Source organism: Cebidichthys violaceus, unplaced genomic scaffold (genome assembly GCF_023349555.1).
Source record: "Cebidichthys violaceus isolate CVI_PGR_0920_01 unplaced genomic scaffold, fCebVio1.0.p SCAF_1, whole genome shotgun sequence".
Lineage (NCBI taxonomy): Eukaryota > Metazoa > Chordata > Actinopteri > Perciformes > Stichaeidae > Cebidichthys > Cebidichthys violaceus.
Window position 1 is genome coordinate 5,686,520 of NW_027176262.1, and position 26,410 is coordinate 5,712,929.

Genomic DNA, 26,410 nt, shown 5'->3' on the forward strand with positions numbered 1-26,410 from the left:
GCTGTAATGTTGTGTGTGCATCACGGTGGCTGCGACTGCCCTGTGTCTGCAAGCCTGGGACTGTACATCTAGCGTGTGGGATTTGGTTGGTGCGTTTGTGTGTGAATGTGCTTTTGTGTTCAAGTAACAACAAATATTGAATATTAACTTTTTTTGTTTTTGTATCATCCATGGACATAGATTTTGATAATATATATATATGGTACTTTTCTTAGTTTGATACAGCAGCGATGTCCATAAACACCTTTTTTGAAATTACCATTCCGCCAACTTGGAACTGCAAGATGATAATACAAAACCCTGAGACATTTGATGTGCTGTAAATGTGATCTTGACATAGATAAAGTCCTGACAAATTAGTTTTCTGGGTTAACATAAAGTGCAACTCCCTGGTAATTTGAACCGGTGACCCTAAGCATACACTGCACACTGAATATAAAATACACTATGCCTCCTGCTTTATTGGTTATTAAAGAGAGAGTCTCTATTTCTATTGCTTAAAAAAAAAAGTGAATACTTTCTATCTGTTGACCTTTTCCCCTCTACCGTAGGGGAGGCCGTGTTTTCTATTCACTTATCGCAAATGATAAATTATAAGCTCCTTATGTGAAAGTGACATTGATCAATGAAGACATTAAACAGGCTTTAATGGTGTAGGAAGAGCACTTGGTTGTTTTGCATTTGTTCAAAATGCTAGAAGGTCATAAACGTGGGCTGGTAACTCAGGCCATTAAAGTGTGCTTTAATGAGAACCTTTAATGATGGAGCAGCATATAGATGCAGGTTTAATCTCTTCCCAGTCGCAAATGCACTTTAACATCCTCCTGGAAACACACAAACATGATTATGCTTAAACTAATGCACACAGTCTTGTATTCTAATCAATGAAAATAAAAGCCCTTGGTGAAAGGCTTCTATTAGCCTAAATGAGTGTAAATTAAAAGTTATTAGACACTGGGATAATGAGACAATACTAGGGAAATGTTTACCCACACTGATAACAGAAGGTTTGGTAATACGTTTTCATTTGAATTGCAGTGCAGAACTTTTTTCATGTGTTGCCTTGTGTCTGTGTATTTTTTTATTTCATATAGCCTTGTGCCTCAGGGATAATGTCAAAGTCACTTAGAGGGTTGCAATACAGCCTATCTTCCCTTCGGTCCTGTTTGTTGCAGAGACAGAAAATCGGGGGAAAAAAAGAGCAGAACTGGTGCATGTGTGTGCCTCTGCTGTACATCATGACCGTGCACTCTCTATCACATACCCCTATATAGAAATGTACATTTGAGATGTTTGTCATGTCTTATCGTATCGGACATTTCTCTCTGTTGCTCTCTGCAGAATCTCTCCCAGTGGCGGTGATCATTGGCATTGCTGTGGGAGCTTTTGTGGCCCTCATTGTCCTCATGGGCACCATTGGAGCATTCTGTTGCACCCGCTCCCAGAGAAGTACGTATCATCTTCCCCTGTTACATCCACTGAAGCATGCATGCCAAATTACTGGATCGCCCGGCAAGCACACTAGAAAACAAAAAAAATGTCCATCTATTCAAATGTAGATATTGTTTTCATTAATCTGCTTGCAAGAATTTGGTTGTCAACTGCTTCAAGAATTTCTGACCAAACATAAATAGCTGGAACATAGTGTCACGCTGGATAGAAGATGAAATCACTTGTTGAGATGGACATCTTTTTTTTATGGTGCAAAGATAGCCATATTGTTTTAAGGGCTCATTTCATGCAATCTCAGTCTGGCTGCATTCGCTTTTGAGGCTATTTACATCCTGCGCTATGTTCACTGCCACCCACCCATGTACCAAGTGACTCAGGTTAGAGACAGTCAGCCACTGTCTCTATCCAAGAACCAATTTGTGCTACTGGTCCCTTCAGCATGTCTATTGTCTGTATACTACAGAGGAAGCGCACCTGGTTATGCCCTCACTGCCCGTCTCCATCTGTGCTCACCAGAGAGAACTTGCAAGCAAAATTAAGACAGAAAGTAAGACCTTGTTATATGACAGTATCATCAGCATTGTCCCAAACAGAATGAGCCGCCGTGAAAAGGCTGTGTGAGATTGCATATGTATGCAGAAAGAGATAATCTTGTGTTGGCAGGAAACAAATGATTAATAATGCTGTGTATTGTTTTTCGGGGGAAACGGGGGAGCTCTCACAAACCAAACCCAGGGATCTTTGCTAAATTCTGCATTACTGCAAACTGCACTGAGGGGAAATTATAATGTCAACAAATACAGATTGGTGTTTGTCCAGCTTATTGAGATATGCGCGTCATCTGTTTCTGCCAGATCTGAAAGGAGTCGTGTCGGCGAAAAATGACATCCGGGTGGAGATTGTGCACAAAGACCACAATGCAGCTCGAGAAAACGAAGAACACACCTCCATGAAACAACTGATGGTGAGTGTGAGTGTCGCAACATATTACTTTCCACTTCTCGCTCCTGTAATATATATATATATATATATATATATATATATATATATATATATATGTATGCTGAATATATTATTCCTTCTTAAGCTAACATTAACATAATGAATGCACATTACTATTGTCATTGCTATTTCCTGTGGAATAAATTATTATGTAGATTATGTTCATTTATGTGACTAATGAAAAACAGGAATGCATTAAGATTGTATATGTGATGTTGTTAAGGCATAGCGTCTATATTTATCAATGTGATGCTACATGATGTCCTATGAGTAGAACAGACCCCACTACATTGTAACCATGCAGATGCGGATGCATTATGGGTAATCCTACAGTGGGTGTACTTCTGTATCTGCATGCCTTCTAGACACACAAAGAACTGTTTCCTCTTTGGAACTGTACCAGTGTTTTGGTTATCGTGCAGCTCGCCCCGGGGCTGGGCTATTTGCAGTGCAAGGTTTTACATTTTCTTTCAAAAATACTTAATACAGTCGGTACTTCATGTTAGTGTCGGGAAAATGAGCTTAGCTACCTTACAAATCTGCATTCTGTTAAGATAAATAAAAGATATTCACCTATGCATTATTTATGCTCACTGCCAGCCCTGAGTGAAGGTGAAACATGTCGACTAATATTAAAAAAGAATTAGTGATGAAGGTAAAATCCTTCCTTCTCAAAATGCTTTTTTACTCTGAGAGGAAGAGTTTGGGAAACTACACAGACTCTTTGTATTTACTTTTCTTGATGTCTCTGCAGGTTGAACGAGGAGAGTTCCAGCAGGAGTCTGTACTGAAGCAACTGGAGGTATTACAAGAGGAAGAGAAGGAGTATCAGCACATTAAGGTACGACTTGTGAACAACGACAGCATTAGGGAGAAAAAGGTGTTGAGAGAGAGACAGCCTTTTTGGGGTAGAGCGTGGTCTTTATTATCTCTGAGACCAAAATAGCAGAAAAGCATGACTCCCTCTCATGCTAGCAGTGATTGTCCAAGGATAAAGCCACAGGCAAAATAACTCCTGCTGGAGGTCTGATTGTTATTAATTTGTCTCTCATCAAAGGTGTTTCAAGAAATCAGAGGCTGGTTGGCCCATACGCTAATACTTAAGTTACTTACACAATATAGATAAGATTGGAATGTTTTAAAGGACATAAAGGACTTGGAGAACTACTGGGTATTTATCCGGTACACCGATTCTGATATTATCTCAGCAGAATTTCTAACCCTTTTTAGTGATGTGCTATTATTACATACTTAACTTGGAATATACTTATCTTTTTCAACACATTCCGCTCCCATTAATGCGCTCTGTCAAATCAAAACACATGGACCAGCAGATAAACTTCTGAACTTCTCCAGTCTATTAAGCACAGTCTCTAAATCTCGCCTGAGAAAATGTACAGTTTGTTCCAACTTCAACAATGATTCACACTATTTTTGACGTGTGATTTCACTACAGCATTACTGTATTACAAGTGTGTTTGCTATGTATAGCACCTCCTATATATATTTTTTTTTCCTCTTTTAATATATTTATATATATATATATATATATATATATATATATATATATATATATATATATATATATATAATATAAATATAAAACAGGAAAAAGAAGGAAAGTTGAGTCTCAGGAGACAAAACAAAAACAAACCGTTGACAGTAAACTCTCTAATTAACAACATATTATTTACTAACCTGAAGAAATTCAATAAGAGGCTCATCATGCTATGTAAATCACACTGTGTCTATATTAACCCCTTTGGGTCACTGTGTTAGTCTCAACGATGTAGTCTTAATAACCAGCTACAGTATGCAGCTGGCACCAACAAATGGTCTATCAGCATGTGAGAAAAAGTGAGGAGACAAAGTGTGAGTCAGAGTCCAGCTTCAACCCCTCTGGGGGCAGATAACAACAGACGACACTGCTATATTCAGAAGCTCTATATATGAGTCTGACCCCATAGATACTCCATCTACTCTTTGATCAGTGGCATCCGCTCTGTGTTTACACCCTTTGATATCAATAGTCCTATGCTGACTGGTTCTTTGCATTGAAAAAAAAAAGACTAAAATGGTGGTCAGATTCAACTAAATGGGTCTTATTATGTGACGCCAGGATTCAATGAATAGACTGTAATAAAAAACTGACTGTACTGCTATTAATAGCTGTCTCCCCATTTACATGGCAATGAATGGATCAGTCTGTGCAGATGAGGCGCTTTGCATTCAGTTCTCCCATTGCACATGAAAGCCCTTTGCCACTTGTACCAATAAATGATTCGCATGCAATTTGGCAGATTGTAGATTCATGTTTAAAGCCCCTTTTAACTCATGTAAAGGACACATTGTGTGCATCAATCTACTTTTATAAAGCAACCTGTAAAATTAAAATGACTATAGATTACTACTGCACAAGGTTCTATTGAATTTAGTACATTATTAATTTTTTCGCAGCTGTTCCACGAATATACACGATTTGTTGTGCCGACGTCAGGTATTATGTTTTTGGCTTGGCCTGTCCAGTTCATTCTTTCGAACACAATATCTAAGGAACCGCTGGTGGGAATTCCGTCAAAATTTGGCACAGACGTCCACTTGGACTCAAGGATGATCTTATTAGAATTATCCGTCAAATGTCGCTGTAACCTGTCAAAAAACACTTCCGAAATACATCAGAAATACACTGTGGTCTTAAATCGTATATGCATCAAACCAACCTCACTGCAATGTGTTTCCACATCCTGTTCTTTTGCAAGAGAACTAATAGCAATGTACAAGTTGCTGCTAAAGTTATTCCAATATGTGGTGAAAGTGTTTACTATCCCTTAAGAAGACCCTCGGTGCTTTCTATGTAAATGCATTTGAAAATCAAGCACAGTGGATTTTCTCAGTGGGTGTTTATTCCACCTACGACCTGCTTTGTTGCCTGCAGGACTGTCGATGAATGCTCACACTGCAGTTTATATTCAACAGAGATGATATCACCGTTCTGACCTGACATGTCCATTCAGACTCCGCAACATACCGGAGCTAATCAGTGCCACGGAAACAAATTCTGACCTGTTCATTAGTCCTTTTGTCCGTCGGCTCCCTGGAGTGTGCTTCTGTTCGCATGCTTACCTGCTCCCTCTGGGGCTGGGTTTTTTGATCCTAGTTAATGACAGCGCGCGAGGCGAGAGCAGAGGGGGGACCGAACAAGAGATGAAGGCCAGACACAAACAATCTCCCTGTCTGCTCTCTGATAATGACGAGCATAACGAGAATCCTCTCAGGTTCTCTCTCTCATTTCCCCATTATGAGCATTCTTCCTTTGGGATTTGCCACCATGCTCACTATGCTTGACATTCACATACATACACAAGAGAACATGACAACACACACACACACACACACACACACACACACTCACTTGTGCTCTAAATGGACCCTTAGCAACAGCACGGTGCCTGCAGCTTAGCAGACAAACAGCACAGCTGTAGCCTCAGAAGCCATTTCAGTGCAAACATGAAATCATAGACACTACAATTCGTTAAGGTCCAATTAAAGCTGGTATGTGCGTGAACTTTGCAGTGACACGTTGGATGCCCAACTATGAATCATCAAGGCCCGCCTAATTAACGAGAAACATGATTTTAAGGTTAGCGTGGGGGCTGAGTAAATCTTAGCACTAAGCTTCGCCACTGTTTTTTTTTGCTCAGCCTGTCTTCCTATTTATTCAGAATTTGGAAAGGTAATTACTGCCGGTTTGACCTTGGCTCCTACTGCGCCTTGAGAAAATAACACGTAAATGCATATTACCAAGGGGATGTTTTTCCTTTCCCCCCTCTTTGTCCTTTTTTAATTTGCTATTAGCTATAGCCTAGAAAAAAAAAAGTAAAATATAAAACAATTATATAATAATAATCTTTCTTTCCTGGGTTTTCAATAGGACCCTACAAATGGCTACTACAGTGTCAATACCTTCAAGGAGCACCACACGCCGACCATGGCCGGGACTCAGTCCGCTGAAGTGAGGAACCCCACCAACACAGGTACCCTGGGCAAGCAGCGGGTGCCAACGGGCATGTCCTTCACCAACATCTACTCCACTCTGGGAGCAGGTCCCAACCGTCTCTATGACTACAGCCAACGCTTCGTGCTGGGCATGGGCAGCAGCTCTATCGAGCTGTGCGAGCGGGAGTTCCAGCGCGGCTCGCTCAGCGACTCCAGCTCATTTATCGACACACAGTGTGACAGCAGCGTCAGCAGCTACAGTAAGCCGGACGGCTACGTGCAGTTCGACAAAGACAGCAAGGCGTCGGCCTCCTCCTCCTCCCACTATTCCCAGTCCTCCTCGCAGAACTCAGACCTCACCCGGCCGCTCCAGAAGCGCATGCAGACCCACGTCTGACCACCAGGAGAGGGAGAGCGTTTGAACGGGGTGTAAACAAGCAGCCGGGATTGTAAAACTGTGATAGAATCAGCGCCCACGAGCCGCTAAAGTAACAGCGTTACTGTCTCCTCTGGACACCTGGAGATGCCGGGGCCGGTTGGCTTTAATACACCGTGGGACTGGTTCAGACTTCTCAATGTCCCCAAAAAGTGGATCAAGAAGCCTTATATTTCCCTCATGCTTAACTCATCAGCCACCTCCTTTTTTTTAGCCCATAATCAGAATTGTGCCACAGAGAGGTTATTTGCCAACACAGAGACAACATTAGTTTTGAATTTGAACATTCAATACTCGGTTTCTGCAGTGGAGTCGCTAGCAGAGGGCAGGAATACGGAAAAAAAAAAAAAAGCCTTGTGTGACAATCAGCTCCCCTGGCAAAGACCATTTTTGCCTTTTGAAGATTGTCATTCAGAAAAACTGAGATTGAAGTTGCGAGTGTTGGGGCACTCAGCACGAACGTCATGATAATGAGTGCGAGCCAATGTCCTGCTGCTCTCTCGTAGATTGAAGCACAACAATGAATGTGCATGTGGTTTTTGGTTGTTAAAGCAATAACTCTTTCCTCTCCCCACCTTCCGTTCAAACACAGTATGTCAGGCTTGGCTTGTTGAAACCCATCTCCTGTGTGGGTGGTAGAAAACTTTCTCCATGTGCCCACAGACGTTTTAAAAGAACAACTGTGTTTTTTTTCTTCCCTCTCTGCAGCAGTATCTGGGCCACAGAGCTGGACAGATAAAGAGGGGCTGAGATCTCATTTTAAATCCCTGAGTCATTATTTTACTGTGACACAAAAAAAAAAAAAAGTATCAGTGTATATACGTGACTGTAATTTCTTTTTTAGCATCTAATTTCTGACTCTGATTTCCCTCATGGAGGACTCTAAATGAGACATGAGCGCCTCTTCTTGTCCATATCTACTTTGCCTTGAGGGTCTGTTTGATCTGTGTCAATACAAACTTTGACTAAGCGAGATACACACACACACACACACACACACACACACACACACACACACACACACACACACACACTCTGTCAGCTCCTCTGCTGATGGGGAGCGGCATTCCTCCACGGCATTACCGCACCGAATCCAGTTCCAAGGCACGCGGCAGGAAAGCCCACAAACTGCAACACGTGTTGTACTTGTGAGTTTCTCCTGCTAACGCCGCAGATCATCAGTGAATACTCGCGGGTACCTGTTGAATGAAATGTAAACATTATATTTTAGCTGAGCTTCTTATTGTGTGGTTATCCAATTGATATTGTCAACATCACTGTTGACACTGGAGCTTAGTGCACCCGGACTGTATACCTACCTGTGATCGTGCCGGTCATCAAGGGATATGTAGAGCATTTAGAAAATGTGTTCTATTTCGCTCTCTGCTTTTCTTTTTCTTTTTTTTTCGGGCTACTGTGGAGCCGATGGTGTTACACGGACTCGTTTCAAGTGCATCCTTTTATTTTGTTCCGTTCTGCACTGTATGTGACATAAATGAAATTGGATTTATGATTTAATCACTGACACGGTGTTTGTTTTGGTCGAGAGTAGAGACAGTAGTGATTTAACCACACAAACGCTCATACTTGACGTAGAATTTCGAAGTGAGCTTGTTGTCCGGAGTGTTGATGTCACGCATCGAGCATGTTTGGTGGCAGAAACAAAAGTCACGACTGGGCAGTGTTGCTTTTTTTTTTTTTTTTTTTTGCAGTACTGAAAACCCGGGAATCCTAATGCAGATGTTTGCGCAGTGCAGATAGTGTAAGGCAATTGGACAAAAAGATGCTATCTTTATTCTCAAACGCGACCACACACGGCACCATGCCAAGTTAACTTTGGACCTCAAAATAAGATGTACTCGTTGTTGTCTGCTGACGCTGTGTTAGAACAGGCCCTTTAATAGGTAAACATAAATCATTTCTGTTACAGCCGCGGTTACATAATACTTGATGTCACATTTGATTTGAGCCATCAAAAGCGTCATTTATCTTCCAAGGTCTGTTCCAGCCATGCTTTATAGAATCAGCTTGTTTGTTATTCGATCAGTTCTTTGAGGGGGTAAAGAGGAGTTCCTGCAAAAGAACAGCCGATTGCTACTGAAACGAGTGGCTCGCAATGTCAGTGTCACTTCTGTTTTGTCAAATCAAACAAACATGCGACAGAAAGTATGCTAGGTTACAATATGTCTTATCTAATTAGGTCGTTTTTTCAGTATATCCCATAGCGGAGCAGTCAATTGGGATGAAGTAAGCCAGAAACAAACCGTAAAAAAAAACAGCCACAGCATTTCCAACAAAAGCAAGTTGCTGTAAGCACTTTATGTTAGATTATATTCAGGGCGTTTGAATGGAGTTTCCACTTGAGTGGCAGTGGTTTGGACTCTAATTTTACAAATGGATTGGCGCCCATTGTACAGCTTAAGACAAAAAGCTCTGTTTCGACGCTGATAATCCAGTTTGGCACTTAGCAGACTGTATATAAATCTCTAATGCTGTCTTGTATATAATTTTTCCTGGCTTTTCTTTCTCTCTTTCAGTCAGATTTCAGTATATTAGAGCTCCACCAATCCACATGGCATCAAAACTGTACGGCAGACAATATTTCTCTTTGTTTACCTTCCAGAAATTTCATCAACCTTACTTGTTTCTCATAAATTCCATGAAAGGCGCGTGTGAGCAGTTTCTCTTCCCCCAGATCTCACAGGGGAAAACTCACAATCTGTACACCGAGCACACGGGAGGCTATAGGATGAGAAGCTGAGCTTAGCTGGGACAGCTTTGAAGTGAGATGCAGTAAGAGGTTATTATACCTTCAGCCCTTCTGAGAGATGCCCAGATGCACAGCAATATATTGCATTTGGCACCATGATGACTGTCAAGTTGGCCTCTGCCAATTTTTTTATATATTTTACTCATCATGTACGAGCATCACATTCGTACCTTGATATCGGCTGGAGTCAATTACAGTGTGATCTATTTTGAACAGGACAGGAGAGAGTTTTATTTTTTTATTTGCATATTTTATGCATCATTTTACAACCACAGCTTAGAAATTCAAACATGTTCACCTTTCAAAACTTTCAGACATTCAGCACGTCTCTCCCTCAAAACAAAACAAATTTGCCAACCGCTCCAGTTTTACTTATCTGATGCAACTCCCGCACTGATCCAAACATAATGCATTTTCCCAGTCCACAGAATCTGCACACTGCACAGCAAACAGATAAATATTTGATAGGCCAGCCTTCTGTCCCATCCCCCCCCCCCCCCACCCCCCAATGGCAGCAGCTACAGTGGACACAAGAGTGCCACAGAATGCGAGGGTCATGTCAGTCTTTGGGAATCAAAGCCCATGCGGGGACAAGGTCCGCCCTGCTCACCTGTGGACGCTCCACTCCGGCTGGCGCTGGCTGCGCCTGTTTGCCTGGCCACAAGCACCGCACAGATGCCAGGGCAAAACAGATGAATAAACACAAAGACCAGAACAATTACAAGGGGCTGCCCTTTCCTGATAAAAGAAAGCAACCTTTTCAGAGTGGAGGATGCAGGGTAGTCTATAATATTCAGAGATGCTAAATACTGGCCTGCAGAGACAGAGGTTATGAGCGGTGTGAGGTGAAAACGTGTTGGTAGGTGTTTGTAATGGCTTTTCTGCCCACTGGCTATATGTGTTTACGGCACCAAACTTTTAGCTTGGTCTGAATAAATTTGGGGGAAAAATTGATAAAGAAATGCTGAATATTAGTACTGTCAATATATCAACCAATGCCTGCAAAGGGTGGTTTACGTGAGGCTATTTGAAGTCTCTCTCATTGTACTAAAAAGATAAATGTTATACTGTCCATGGTGATGATGATGGAACACACTAGGAAAGATGCCATTTGAAACATTGAATTGATCATAATAACCCTTTCTTTACTGTGTAAATGCTTTCTATCACTCTGTTCCTCTCTTTCTCTCTCTCACTTCTTTGCTTTTCTACCAATCAATACCTTGTTAGTACTTTAATAACATACAACTGTAAGGGAAAAGGGCCTGGACTAAATAGTATTTGCAAACAATCCTCGGTGTTTGCGTGAGCCTGCAGGGCACGCCAGCAGCCTGTGTGGTTTTGGTGTGCAGCATAGAGTGTACGATAAGTCACAGCAGATTGAAAGAATCACAGTAAAGCATTTGGAAGTCAAATGAGCATGCTTCTCTCTGATTGGTCAAGTTGTTCTGCACTCCAGATATGAGGCAAACTAGTTTGCAAATACTACATGACCCAGGTCTGAGAAAGTACTTAAGGTACACGGTCATTTGGAGAGTTTGTATAAATAGTGAACCATAAGCATTATTGTAATGAAAAGACAACATGTAAATTCTACTGGGTAAACCACTATTTTCAGTCAGTGGTCCTCTGTATCTAAGAAAAAAAAGAAAAATGGTTGTATTTTAACTGTACTGGTCTGTGAATCTATGATGCTTTTGCTCTGTATATTTGGAGAATAAAAATGATGTTTGAGTTTGTGTTTATCTTGCACTGTTGTCTATCACTGAGAATGAATGAGCAGATTGGAGAGTGAGATGCACATGGGACAACATGCATCAACATCGTCATTTTCTCAGACATTCAGCAGGATGTTTGTGGAGAATAAGAGGCCTCATCCACAAAATCCAAGCCTTATTAGTCTTATTTAGAGAGATTAGAAATGGTGTGTTTCACTGTTACTCTGCTATGCTGTACATTCTCTGTAAACATTGCCATTTTCTGTAATGACTAGCCTTTGTAAAAAAAAAAAACATAGCTAAACATTTAAAAAATGTTAATAATATAACAACAAAATTGACAATTCAGGGGACATTTTGAAATCATTATTATCCCTAATTTCTATAAAAGCTTAACCTTCTTACCCCTAGAAAAAATGCCTAATAACTTACCCGAGATTAATCAGGAATCGCTACTCAACCATAATGCTTTAATGCAGTGATTCTCAACTGGAGGGTCGTGGGCCTTTGCCTGGAGAAAAAATAAATAAAAATCCTGTGCTTTTATTTTGAAGGGAATTTTTTATGCAGTGGAGTTATTCACACTCCTTAACAGTATTTGGAGTTAATGCCTTGTAATGCTAATACACACCCGCCAGTATAGAAGAACACAAACAAAGTTTGTTTTCATGCTAATTGAGCGAAACGAAAGTACGACACCGACTACATGAGATATGGATTTTCTTACATTGAGGACAAAAGAGGACAAACACCTCAGTGTGTTTTGTGCAGCGAGGTTCTGGCACAAGAAAGCATGAAGCCATCAAAACTGAAGCGGCATTTGGAAACAAAACACCCTTCTCTCAAAGATAAACCTGTTGAGTACTTTCGAAGACGACTTCAAGACCCGAGGACGTCACAAAAGTGTCTTACTTACCTGAAGCCGTGGACATGGACGTGTTGGATCAATCCGCAGCAACAGACCACAGCTCGATATAAGGCAAGTTTTGCATTACAAATGGACGAATCTACAGACATAACAAACAAAGCAGTTTTACTGGTTTACGTGAAACATGTGTGGGACGGGGACTGACAGGAACAAGAGAGCTCCTACTACTACGACTGCAGAGGACATCTTCAGCTCAGGTTCAGACTGCACCATCTTTTCATTAAACACATTTGAGAAGTTGAAAATTTGGGTCGCAGGCTTGTAATTAAGGGGTGATGGTGGGTCCCGCAGCCAGACCAGTTGAGAACCACTGCTTTAATAATGCATATGTGGTCCCCTTTAAAAGTTAATAAGCTAAGTAATATGAATCTATTGGAAGCAGACTAAACTCGATTAACATTCTAGAGAAAATGGAGACGCAATGAAGGAAAAAATAAGATTTTTATCTTCACCCTAACCTCAATTTCAGAAGCAATATCAGCATTAAAACCAAGATCCCACAGACATTGATGTCACTGAATGGCTTTTCTACTCTTTGACTGCAACTGTAACTATAAATTTAATGAAAAAAACACTGAAATACAACATTTATGATTTGTATTAAGATATGCTCAGGTGGTTTCAGTGTTTTGGCCATGTTTACTGTTTACTGAGTTTTACTTCAAAACACCATTTATTTCCATAAAGCCATGTTAAAAATAACATGAATATCCCAAAAACATTGAAATAGCAAGACACACAATGATGTACAGGTAGCTATACAGGTATATGAATGGAGAAGGCAAAGGTTTCACGTAGCTTTAAGAACCAGTCGGCTGAAAGTGAAAGTAGTTTCAGCCAACATGGCGCCTTGCTCCTATCCCAGACGATTTAGTGGCTTAATGGTGGATTAAAATCACTCCAGGCATGTAAGTAACTAAAATCTGACGTTTTGGGTCAACATAGCTTTAGTCCTTTCACAAGAACATAAGTTTGTGTCGATGGTAAAATGTGACGTTTGACATTTCAAAGGTTTGCCTCATATCCCCCATTGACAACAGCCGCTGCGTGTTTTAGTGCGAGGTGCGTTCTGGTACATAAGAAAGCTCGGAATTTCTACTTTCCAGCGATACCAAGCGAGATATTGTAGACCAGGGGTATTCAATTCAAATTCCAAAAGGTCCAGATTGAGAAAATCTCCTCGTGCAAAGGTCCGGAAAATTACAATAATATCTAACTTGCGCTATTTAGTGCTATATATACACACACATATATGTATATATATACACACACACATATATGTATATATATATATATATACATATTCAAGAAGTCTAGTATTAGTAACGTCTCTGTGTAGTCAACATCTGTTAAATCAAATAAAGAAAGTACACATCAATTATATTTTAATTATTATTATTCTCAGTTTTCAAATTGAACTGGATGGATTATAAATAATATATAGAAATACTTAAATAAATGTTCATCTCATTTCAAGTAAAATAAGGGCTGGATTAAAGAATAACTGACATAACTGAAAAGAATGTGCATCTTAAGAGGAAATGGTGCATAGTTACAAAATCATTTCACCTCAGGTTGATAGCAGACCACCTCAAGGTGTCACTCAGAGAGAACCAGGACATTCTGATGTAGCATTTCAAAATTAAAGCCTTTCAAAATTGCATGCATGAGCCAACTTCAAATCACATTCATGAGACAATTTGTCTAATTTCAGATTAGAGTGACACCTTAAGGTGGTCTGCTATTAACCGGAGGTGAAATGATTTTGTAACTATGCACCATTTCCTCTTAATAATCGTCACAGTCTCTGAACATATGAGACATGCTGGTTTTAAACTGTCTGTGGGAAGAATTAACCTATAAGTGTCTGTTCATTGTTGGTTAAAGACTCTGGTCTCTCTGGTCTCTCTGACCACTTTTCTCTCTTTGGAGAACGTCATGTGAAATAACTTCTGTGACTCATGTAATAATGCTCCTGCCCTTCGTTCTCTTTCCTCGTCTCAGCCTCGTGTGTGTACATCTCACTGGAGTCAGGAAACGTGTCAGAATACCCATATTTGATTGACTGAGCTGCATCACGTGATGTGATTTACGACGCATGTAATTGGTCGGTTTGTTTCCTGGACCACTGACCGAGTACCGTAAAGGCTAGAAAAGCTGTGCCGGTTAAAATATAGGCGCTCCGTCAAAATGTAATAATTCTCAATTATCTATCAGTTTTAGGTCCAGGGTCCAGATACAACGGCGTCTGGGTCCGGATCCGGACCGTGGTCCGCCTATTAGTGACCCCTGTTGTAGACTGACGAGAAAACTAACCTGTATTGTTTGTCACAACTTGTTCTTGTGTGTCCGAAGTTTATATCTGTGCGACTTTACTGTAAAAACCCTTCATAGTAAGACATAGTGTGGACAGTGCACAATTGTTTTTTGTATTCTTAAAGGTGAATATTTCCTCACTACATCATGGGTTGCTCCAGTACCGGGGAGAACAGAAGGGCTACAAATATGTGATTTTCTGCATCATTTACATGACAGCAATTATAATGCGAACACAAATAAACCAAGAACCAGTTTTACAAATACAATCAAAATGAACCTGCTATGGTCTGTTTGCTAAATGCATTGCATGCTGTCTCTATAATTTCCCTGCCTCAATTTAACTCACTAGCAATGAATAAATAGAAACTAAAGCAATTCGACAATCTCTATTTTATTGCTGCTTTTGCGCTCGTATTGTGATTTGTCCTCAAAGTTAGCGCTGTCCAATCAGTTAATAATAATTATGCCGTTCGACAGTCAGACACGAGACCCACTAACTGATATATCGGCACTGCTGACAAATTCCAATTTGATGTGTGTAGGTGTTGTTTTGATGGCATGTTAACTAAATGCAGCTCCTTACAGCGTCCTGTGATGTGCACCAATTACATCGCATTAGAGAGAAAGAATGAGGAGGAAACTGAGAGGATGCTAAATACGGGGTGTAGCCTACAGGAATAGTGGCGCAACAATAGACACCATCACACAGTCACATGCCTGACTCCCCCATCACTAACAAGCAGTCGTACAGTCATCCACTGATCGACTCCTCCGGGTTTTTTTCTTGCCTGGCTCAAGCGTACTTTTACTGTATTTTCTAGAAAGTGGGCTGTTTATTCACTTCTCCCTCTGATCTTTCCCCAGGTCGTCAGCAGATTCGCACAATTACATTTACACACAGTCCTTTAATCCATTAATAGGACCATTGCAGTCTTCCTCCAAATTAAATGAACTCACATAAACACCTCAGCTTGTCTCGAGCACTGGCTCCAATCCTACAGAACTGAAACTTTAAAGTGATTTGAATTCCCTCATGCATAGAGTCAATACAATGCAAGGGCAATTACTCTTTTGCTGGACTAATCCACTTGCAGCCTGCATTAGAAGAAAAAAAGTAAGCGTTTCACTGCAACACATCAAACCAGCACCCAGACAGACAAAGAGCTCGCTGTAGGTTGCCTCAAAGCAAGTGCTATAACCAGTCTGATCTTGATATTGAGACTCCATCTGCTAGCAACACGACTTCCCTGGAAAAGCTCCCCATGCTGAATATAAAAATGCTTGTGTTGTGCAAACATTATACAAACAGCACCATTTGTGATGGATTTGACTAATCATGGGGATCCAGCTCATTACTAAACAGATCTAGGCCAGACATTTGCTTACAATATTGCTTTAAACGCTCTCATTGGAACTAGTTATTGGAAGGCACTTATCATTCATTCCTGCCCATCCAGACAAAGTAGAGCGCTTGCCGAGCTCCCCGTGGGCCTCACCTCTTCCAAGAGATACAGCGCTGTTCCAAAATGATACATAAATGACTCTGCATCCTTTCAAATGAGTCGTAACGGGCGGCTACTCTGTCATGAATTACCTTGGCAGATAATTGCATTTGGAATCCAATTTAACAAAGGCACAAATTTAGAGCGAATGGCAGACTAAGCATTTGGTGCGCCGACGCACTCTGTTACAAGATTATCTACAGGCAGGTATTTACACGGTGAGAGAGAGAGAGAGAGAGAGAGAGAGAGAGAGAGAGAGAGAGAGAGAAGAGGTAGCAGGTACAGAGTGAACAGGCTGAACAGCACATGTGAAGCCATTAAAATCCCTCCAAGAAAGCTAACAGGATTTTGTCGAGGTCATTATATCGCTGCGTGTGTTGGCCAACATTTACGCTAAGACTAGAATTGTCTCTCCGTTATGACAGTCTCATTGGGTTTTCAGTCAATCTTGTTTATGGTCTCCAAACTATAAACCATATGCTCTCATAGCGCGCTGGAAAGTTAGTTGAGTGACATGTTGAAGCAAAACTCCACACTGCCGCTTCCTTGATGCAATTGACTATGAAATGCCTCCTTTATAGTCATTTGTTTATTAGCGACAGCTGTTTCAGCAGAAAACTCACTCAGCCGGCATCTGTCTTTTGGAGAAACGTGGAAATCGTGAGAGGATCCCGAAAATAAGAATATATAACATTTCATCCACTAGCTGCACATCAGACAGGAGTAGTATTTGGAAAGAAAACACTCAAAATAAGTTGTATGCATCATTACTGCATTTTTGGAGGTCTAGTTTTACACCTGGACACGGCTGTTTGATCACCGACTTGGTAAATCTTTCACACCAGGCAGGTTTGTAGCGTTTGAGCCGACATAGCTTCCGGATGCCTGCTCTCAGCAGGGCTGCATTATTTAAAGAGGGGGTGGTTCTGTCTGTGATTCAGACATCCATGTGAAGTGCCCTGCTAACTAAAAGATAGGTATTTTTTAACATATCGTATAACATAACCTATTTTTTTTCCCAAAGACATTTAATTATAATGTACTCATAAATCACAACAAGGGTGTTATTCAATTAAGAAAAAATAGCACCTTCATTCGAGTCCTCAGCAGATGTAGCTTTGAAAAAGATCAAATGATTTACCACCCGTTGTTACCGTGCAGTGTGAATTTCAATCAACAAAATTCCATTATGGAGTAATACATGTTTTCACGCTGAAAACTTGCAGGTGTACACTATAAATATGAACTGCAAAGTACAACCCCACTGTAAATACACTTTATCCTTGGATCTGCCCTTTTTTCTCTCCTTCCACAAAGTTTCCGTAATAGATGCTTAGTCCACCGTTGAAGTATTATTAAAGAGCCGCTCCTTGCCGGCTCCTAGGGGGTAAATAAAACAGAAAATACCGTGGCCTTGTGAGGGCACTGAAAATCGACCGGGGTGACGCAATGTTTTTTCTAGCGTAGGAATGTGGATTTAAAGTTGGTTAAGATAAATAAATCTCCCCCCCCCCCCTGATTACAAGGCGACTGCAGAGTCAATCCCAGGGAGCATCTTAAATGAATTATTGATCCCATGACCTTTCCCTGTGTTAAGGTATGCTCTTGTTTGTTCCAGCGCTGTTGACCGGACTCAGACTGTGGGCAGTTTGAGTTGACCAAATATTAGCTTTCCTTATTAGACTGTTAATTATTCTGGCTGTATTTGCACACTGTTATCACAGGTGAGGCATGGGATGTGGGCATGTATCATTAAACACGCCTCAGTATGCATGCAGACATCTCTGTCTGTCTGTGTGTGTGTGCGTGTGTGTGTGTGTGTGTGTGTGTGTGTGTGTGTGTGTGTGTGTGTGTGTGTGTGTGTGTCTGAACTCTTACTTTTTGATTTATGGTCAAATTGACTGAAAGGATGTTTTCAGCAATCTAATTGCACAGTGTCCTTGACATTTGAGCACAAAAGTCAACATACAATCTGTTAAAGTTATTGCGTAACATATATTTGACTTTTAATTATATTCTCCATCATGCACTGCATGTCTGACAGGGCTTGTTGACAGAGAATCTTCTGAATCGGGTCCTATTGTGCCGATTTAGTGGAGAGAAATGTCAACCAGTTAATCCTCTGCCAGTTATGCTGTGATAGATGTATCTTCTATACAGAGACCTGCTTTAATTTAATCTCTGGCGTGTTGACATTTTGCAAATATAGACAGACTGAAGTATATAAATTGTCAGAGGGTGGTATAAGAAAAGAAGCGTGGCCAATTGTAAAGCAAATTGGACGTGAGCACAAAACAATCATCATTTTCCTAATTAAGGTTGGGTCTGCACTTCAGTGGTGAGGGCTCTTTCTAATGGTTGGAGCTCTTAAATTGCTTTTCATTTGGAGCGCATTCAAAACAAATGGAACAGACGTGACATTTGGAGTGCAAGCCTCTCTTCTATTGCTTGTCCATTTGTCAGAGTCGTCTTTTGGAGTTGGAAGCATACAAGAAAGTGTTAGCTTGTATGAATATTAGTAACACATGGACAGTGGACACAGAGATATTTTCTCAGAGAATAACATGATCAGTTGTTTTGGCAGCTTGGGACTTGGCTGTTTTGAAACCAAAGCTTATCTAGTTAATTCCCGTAAATCATGATGAAACATTGTTTATTGCATTTTGATGAAAGACAGTGATGACCTTTATCTTCAGTTAATCCACTGAAATAAAAAAAAAACTAAACTCTATCCCAAAGCTAGAATACAGAAAAAAAAAGACCTTGGTCTCTGATGTTATCAAGAGAGAGGGGCTTGAGTAGCTTCAATGATAAAAAATAAAAGATTAAGTTTTGTTTTGCTGTTGATCAGCTTGAGATGGATCTGTTTGCACAAATATTGACTCAACGCCCATAGTATATTTCATAGATAAACTATTTTGGAGTTGGTTACTTTTCGCACTCTCTGAAATATCAGGGTTGATGCACAATTCATAACGAACACAACACATTCGATGGAAGATGCTTTTGCGGAGGAAGTCCAATGAAACTCTCGGTTGAAGTTTATTCAAAGCTGATTTTTCTTTAGAGTTTGACACAAACAATGGCAAGATTCTCTTTTGTGTGTGAAAAGAAGAAAAAAAACATTTGACGTGACAATGCCAAACAACGACACGACACAACAGCATGCCGAAGGTTAAGAGAAAGACGACAATAGCTGCAAAGCTGCGTACGTATTTAGGGAAATAATAACTGAGAGGTGTCAGAGAAGCCGAAGATGGTCAGCAGTAGATTCTCGGCATACTGTGCGTGAGGGGAAGAGGTGGGTGAGTGAAGCGCACACAAGTGTCACAGACACTCTCGCAGCCTTAGATGACTGGCAGTCGGCAGATGGCTTCCTTCACGCAGAGCCGCGAGAGGAGAAGGGTAAAAGAAAGAGACAGAGGAGAGGTGCCGACACACACACACACACACACACACACACTCTCCCTTCAACCCCTAACGATGCTGGCCCCACCCCAACCGACTGCTTGGCTGAACGAGTGCCCCACATGGCGCCCGTTGCACAGCTGCTGGCGCTGACGTGACTCACGATGCCATGTTTCCATGTTTCCGCCTGCTGGATGGTAACAACGGGGGGCGGGGGGTCTTGTGTGTCTGTGTAGAAGGGGCACGTTGGGAGTGTAAAATGGGTCAGGGCTAAGACTAGCCAAGGCCTCACAGTGGGCCGGGATGGAAATGTGGGTCGGGCCGGGCCCCTTCTGCCCCAACGATTCACCCCGAAGCGCGAGGTCCAGCGGAGGGTGTAATAATGCTTTAATTGTGCCATGGATGGGAGTTATTGAGTTATTCACACAAGCGCTGAGGGAGGGGGGGGGGGGGTTGGGCCCAAGGGTTGTGACCAAGCCTGTAGTCAAGGAAGGAGGGGAGAAAGGACAGAAAACAATGAGTCACTTCTCTAATGAGCTGAACATTCCCTCTAAGTGTCTCTTGGTCAGTCAGATGTAAACCATTCACATCACAAAACGACCTCTTTGATGACATTATGAGAGCTCATTATGTGAGCTCAAAGTTACTCATTAGGCACACAGAGCAACAACCAAGAATTCGTAATGCAAGATGTCATTCGGTGTAATTTTTTTTTAATTCATTTAATTTCATCATATTCTTTATTTATTGTTGTTCCTTCCTTTGTTCTTTCTTTCTATTATATTTTTTTGAAAATGACATTGTTTATAACAAATGCCGTCTAAACAGCTCAAAAATATATCAGGCAAGTGAAAATGGCATGATTGGAGAATATGGCAGAGATCAAACATTTATGATCCGATATCAAAGCCTGAACTCTGCTCATTTGCGTGAGGATGTCACTCAGGGAATATGATTCCATACTGCCCCCCTGTGTTCACAACCTATGTCAACAGATTTCTGTCAACAGACTGCCGGTGGTTTACTTCTGCACATTGGTTTAAAGCAGCAGTTCACAGTCTCTCAACGAAGCTCACAACAATAACGCAACTGTGGTTACTTTAACTGACATGTCAATCATTTTCTACAAAGTAGTTTTGTACATTCTTGCTACAACAGAATCACAATCATCATCAGTCTCCGAAAATGTTAGCAACCACATAGTTGCATAATGAAGACATTTTTAACTCATCTGTACTTATGGGGGAATGTTTGACACTCAGGAGTGAAATGTCAAGCTTAATCAGGGTGCAGAATTTGGTGATTTGAACAACACCTCCATCTGTGATATTAATTAGAAGTGTATGGATGGAAGAGAACTGATCTGGGAGTCATTCAAATACCTTTCAGGTGCTTTAACTACTACAAGGAGCAATCTTCACCCGAGAAGCCACTTATTTAATTATCTCTCATTTAATTAACCTTTGATGCTGTGAGTGTATCATTTATTACACACATAAATCTTATTCATCAAGTCAGAAAAAAATGTCTAGTTTAGGATGCCGTATTGCTGTGTCCCACCAGTTACTTCTGCTTTGTCTCATAAAGAGCGCGTTAAGATTAACAATTTACCCGTAATATTAAAAATCCTAATTAGCTCAAAATCCCATGTGGTGAACAGTTGGGGTGCAATGAAGTGATAAACACTTTTGAAAGCTGAGCGGAAGAAGGAAAAAAAAAAAATCAAAGAGAGAATATCTCGATTAAAATGAGAGGGGAAGAGACGGAGAGTGCGCTCACATATTCAAATGAGTGTTAAGTTAAATGCCACCGATAGATCATCAGGAGATCTGAGGTAAACAACACAGTTAATTATTTGAATATCATTTTAAATCTGTGCTCAGGGTCAAAAACTGCCAGGTTTCAGGCAGAAACTTACTGCAACACAAATGACAAACGGACAATTAAAGTCAAGCCAAAACTGTGATTCATTTTTGCTAAGAAATCCGTATATAGCCTACAGTATATGCTTGGTGTTTGTTTTAGTTGGTGTCGGTCTACTTAATAAGTTCAAATTGTGATAACCAAAAAAAACAAAACGTTACATTTTATTCTATATAGCAACCCACATTAGTGTTCTCCAGGGGGTAACGTTGGTAATTTGACTGGTGCAATACATGTGCCTTGAGTAGGAGTCAGGGAAAAGTGAAACATATGCACAATAGCTGCAGTATCTAATTGTATATGTCCCTATGCAATGACTGAATGGAATCAACATTTCAATTCAACATTATAGTGTTTACATGTAAACGATATAGAAATATCTATAGAATATCTATCAGGTTTTGGCAATTCCATTGAGCTGCAGAAGTAATCAGCATTTTTTTTTGCGGGGGGGGGACTTTAAATGACCAGATCCCAATCATTTCATTCGTTTTGGAGAAAGCTTACATATGAAGAGTTGCACAATGTGCCTGCGCTGTACATGGTTGTGCCAGTGAAACAGCAGGCATGAGTAGATGACAACAGGTCTCTTTAGTAGGTGAGCTATAAGGAGATGACAAAGAAAAAAGTTCTGGCATAAATGTGTGTGTTGGAAACATTTGCAGCATCAATATGCCAAAACCACTAAGTACAAATATTAAGCTTGAGAAAGCAGCCGGTGGATGACAGCATTAAAACACTGTGTGGGAACACAGCGGGTCAAAATATCCTCCCATACGGAATATGTGGAGAAAAAAAAGAAAATATGAAGAAAAACTATTTTTAAAAGTTACAATGTGCAAGCATCTATTAAGCAAAAACACTGTAATGCCAAATACATAGTATCATAAAGATGAGTGTTTCTCCTCACTCTGGGAGCATTTTTTGTAGTCAGTACAATCTTCCGAGGTGCTTGGATGAAGTATTAAGTCATATGGATTGCCTTTGTCTCGCTGACCTTTCAGACATGAGTTTGTTTTGTAGCCTCGTTGACAAGAAGTTCTGTAGGACTGCAAGAAAGAATGGAAGTTATGTCACTGGAAGCAAGGCTGCATTCCTTATTTAACCCACACACACACACACAAAAACAAGTGAACCAAGAGCCAGTAAACTCAAAAGCTGTTGTGTTTACTGTTAGGTAAGTGCAGCAGGCAAATTGGATCATGATCAAGTACAGCATTATTGATTGAATTTCTGCGTGGGCCAAGTTCCTGACTTTATTTGCACATTGACATGGTGAGCAATATCATAGCGAGCCTTCCATTACGCAAACAAACACATGTACACACACACATGCTGCCCTGGGGCAATCCACTGTTATATTTCAGAGGAAAGACGTGGAATTTGAGGGAGAAAATCCAATACCTACAGTAAGACGGGACAGTATGAGACCTGAAGAGCATCCACTAATTCGAACCAGAGTGCAGTGGGTGCGAGGCGAAGGCAAGCCGTCTGAGAGTGATACCCTTCTAGTCCAAAGGTCTAAAACTCAATACTGCCAGAGGAGTCCTTGCAATCCCATAGAAAAGAATTAGAAGCTGTTGAAGAACCATAGAAAAAGGAGGCAGACAATTGGACCAGGCCGTTTCTGACCAAAGAGGCTGCAGCACAGTACTTCACACCAAATAGAAATTCGTTGGAGAAAGAAATCAGTGGAGACTGACAGAAAGAGACTGGGGGGGATTCAATAGGTGTGTTTTTCAACTAGCGTTTTCATCCTCCCCAAGAATGTGAAAAGCACCTGCTCAGAGCAAAATGGATTCTACATACTAAGCAACTAATGGGCTGTAAACATGGTATTTAGATTGGTGCACTTTTAATTTCCGGGGCATACCTCTATAGCTGTAATTTGTGTTGACCATTTTGCTCTGTACCCACAGTAAAGGCACTCTATTTGCCCTTCGTATCCTCTGGCAACCTTCATCTCAGCCAAAATGAATAAAATTAATATTCATTCCGAACCATAGAAATAGGAGTAGAGAACTGACATTCCCATTTGAATCAACAAAGCAGGATGGTCAGTGCGGGCAGCCATTTGTATGTGCACCATTGCCATTGCAACATTTAGTAGTGGGATAACTTAACTTAAGAATAAACCAAGTAGCAGGAAGCAAACTCACTCATGCCGGCATGTGTGTAGTTCTGCCATGCCGGCTGTTCATTTTACAAGTGCTGTAAGAGAAAAATTATGAATTTGCCTTAACAGATGAATATTTGGCTCTCTGACTACCTCCGCTGCCAGCTTAGCTCCGGAGAAACACTTTATGGCCCCACTAATGTGTTGTCACCATAACAACTAAGAACAATTGCCATTTCCTTTTGTATCACGGCAAACACTTCAATGCCTGTCGCCTCCTATTCTCTCCTATTTTTATGTTACTAACCTGAACAAAGTCTCAATGTGCATTTAGTCAGAAGCTCACGGTGGTGATTTGGGAGGTTTGACAGGTTGTCTAATCAACGAAATTTCAAATTCAAGCTTTGATTTATTGTGTAAATCCACATTTAATGAACATTTCTGAATGAAGATTGACAACTGGGAGAGTCAGAAAACGGCACTAAAAGCCAAAATGTCTGAGGAAACAGCTTCCTTATAAAACATTTCACTGTATTTTTCCAGACACATAATTTCTCAGTTATGTATCCTTCATTTTAAAGCAAAAATGAATCAATGAGAAGTGAATCCATCCATGAATTATAATCAGACGGTGGCTGGAATTCCAAACACATCCTTATAATTGACCAATGGATTCCCCATCACAGTTTATTTACTTGAAATAAAGCTTGACATGTCAAACGATCCTACTGGGCCTCATCCACACTTCTCCTCGTGAACTGGAGATGTGCTTGCTCTGCAACTCCCTTGGATTGTTAACAACAAAGCAGTATAATTCATTATGTCAAGTTAAAAAAAAAAAAAAAAGACATTTCCCTTTGGCAACAGTAACATTGTGCAATGCCATAATGGTCATGAGACTGTTCGGAAGCTGGTTCAGTCAGTTGCAGCTGCTGTCACTGATGACAAGTCTTCTCTTGTGTAAACCCAGATAGCAAGCAAGGAAAATGCAGAAAATACAACCATAAAAAAAAAAAAAAATTAAACTCAACCTTTTGTTGCTGAAAATGTGAAACTGGTTAAATTTGAACTGTTACTGACTTCTACTTCTATGGGGTGTTTGTGTTGTGATTTAAAGGGTATGTGCAGAAGAAGAAAAAAAATTCCTCCAACGGTGAATATTTCGATTGCAATCTTCCACGCTCATTTCTAATGTACTCCTCACATTGTCTATTCTCAGCTACATTTACAGCCGCATTCGCTCTCTCAAAGGCTAAATCACTGAAAGCGCTGGAAAGAAAGTCATTCATTCAAGCCCTGCAGATTTTGCTGTATATAGTTACAGAATCTACACTTTAGAAACATGATACATCATGAATCAGCATATCTGAAACTGTTTTATCGGTAGCTGAATCTTTTTTTGATAACTTTTGCTTTTGGGTAAGTCAAAGGCAAAGTCAAATCTAGTCAGTTAATTCAGATTAAAGCTGCACAAAATAGGGTTAATACCAACAATTTGTCACTACAATTATGCTACAGATTCTTTGAAAGACAGACGTCATTGTGTATCCTATGTTATTACTGGATAACCTATGAAGTGTTCGAGGTTTGCTCCAGGATGACAGTAATTAACAGCATCACACATGTATGGCAATGACATGAAAATAGACTATCTCATGGTATAAGATCCCTGCAGACGGCTCTGTCTGAAGCATGTGAGATGCAACATCAGTAGTTTGCCAGATAATTATCAGTATCATTGGAAAAATCAAATCAGTAGTGTGAAAAGTCAACCATGCTGTATAAAAGTCAAAGTGAGGTGAATCTACAGAGGCGTTCAAATATCGCCTGTATGAACATTCTGAAATATGCATAACGGCCTTGGTCTTGACATAATTCCAGTATGAAGAGTGCAGCAAACTGATCTATTTGCTGCCCTCTCTGAACCAGAAGAGGACTCTCGAAATTGAAAGTTCCAATGCCGGCTCATTTTAAGGCTGCCAGACATCTATGTAAAGATAACAGAAAATACTGTCTGGGTGCACCGACCTCATTTCAAGTAAAAATGACATAGGAGGAGCAATCTGCCCCTCTCAGCCATAGCCTGATGGTGGTGGCGTTAGCCGAGTGGACTGAAACATGTGAAACCGATATTATCTAAAGCAGACAGGCTGAGACGTGTGTGAGCGTGAAGAGAAGTGAGCACACTCCCTTGGTGCTCGTAATTAAAAGACAGGGAGTCCTGTAGACTGGTAGATATTGTCCACATGTATTTTCAGGTGTCCAACGTGTCGCCGGCGCTGTGTTTTAACAGGAGAGCTCCAAGGTTAATTGAAAGAGCCGCCGTCTCCCGACCGAACTCTGCGAGAGGACACATAATTAAAGTGACACCTGTTCCTTCTCATTTGTGGGCACTTCACAGCGCGCGACGCCCTGGACCGCAATACAGAGGTTCGGGCGTTGGCAGTGGACATACAGCTGTGGAACACGAGCGGGATCATTTTTAATGTTCAGTGACGTCTTCAGGATTCAGCCATGCGGAATGATGGCCGAGGTGCATTCGTATGTGTGGACGGATGTTTGGACGGCATTGGCTCTCCTGTGCTCACACAGAGATAGTATGAGCTCTTTTTTTTGTCAATCACGGAAAGCAGAAAATTGCTACCTGCACCTGTTTTAATTACAGACACACTGAATTCACATTATTGATAGTCCTTTTGCCACCAGTGCCGATATTTGTTATTGTCTGAAGAGGACATTGTGAGTGTAAAAGACTGAAAGAAACACAATGAATCAAGCATCCATGTCTGAGGATGATCACAGTGACGCCTGACATCACAAACTGTCAGCTATAATCTTCA

General features: G+C 40.8%; 1 protein-coding gene across 12 annotated transcripts in view; it reads left to right on the forward strand.

The window, feature by feature from the left end:
* Positions 1–11,385, forward strand: part of kirrel3b (kirre like nephrin family adhesion molecule 3b) — a 154,911-nt gene extending 143,526 nt beyond the window's left edge. For 5 of the 12 annotated variants that reach the window (XM_068707560.1, XM_068707587.1, XM_068707578.1 and 2 more), the window contains 5 exons: positions 1,342–1,449; positions 1,916–1,999; positions 2,307–2,422; positions 3,209–3,295; positions 6,386–11,385. In XM_068707560.1, the coding sequence (XP_068563661.1) occupies positions 1,342–1,449; positions 1,916–1,999; positions 2,307–2,422; positions 3,209–3,295; positions 6,386–6,847 (857 nt within the window). In that variant the 3' untranslated portion in view covers positions 6,848–11,385. The remainder of the gene's footprint in view (positions 1–1,341; positions 1,450–1,915; positions 2,000–2,306; positions 2,423–3,208; positions 3,296–6,385) is intronic. The other 7 variants (XM_068707569.1, XM_068707650.1, XM_068707605.1 and 4 more) reach the window with 3 other exon arrangements.
* Positions 11,386–26,410: the final 15,025 nt, after the last annotated feature.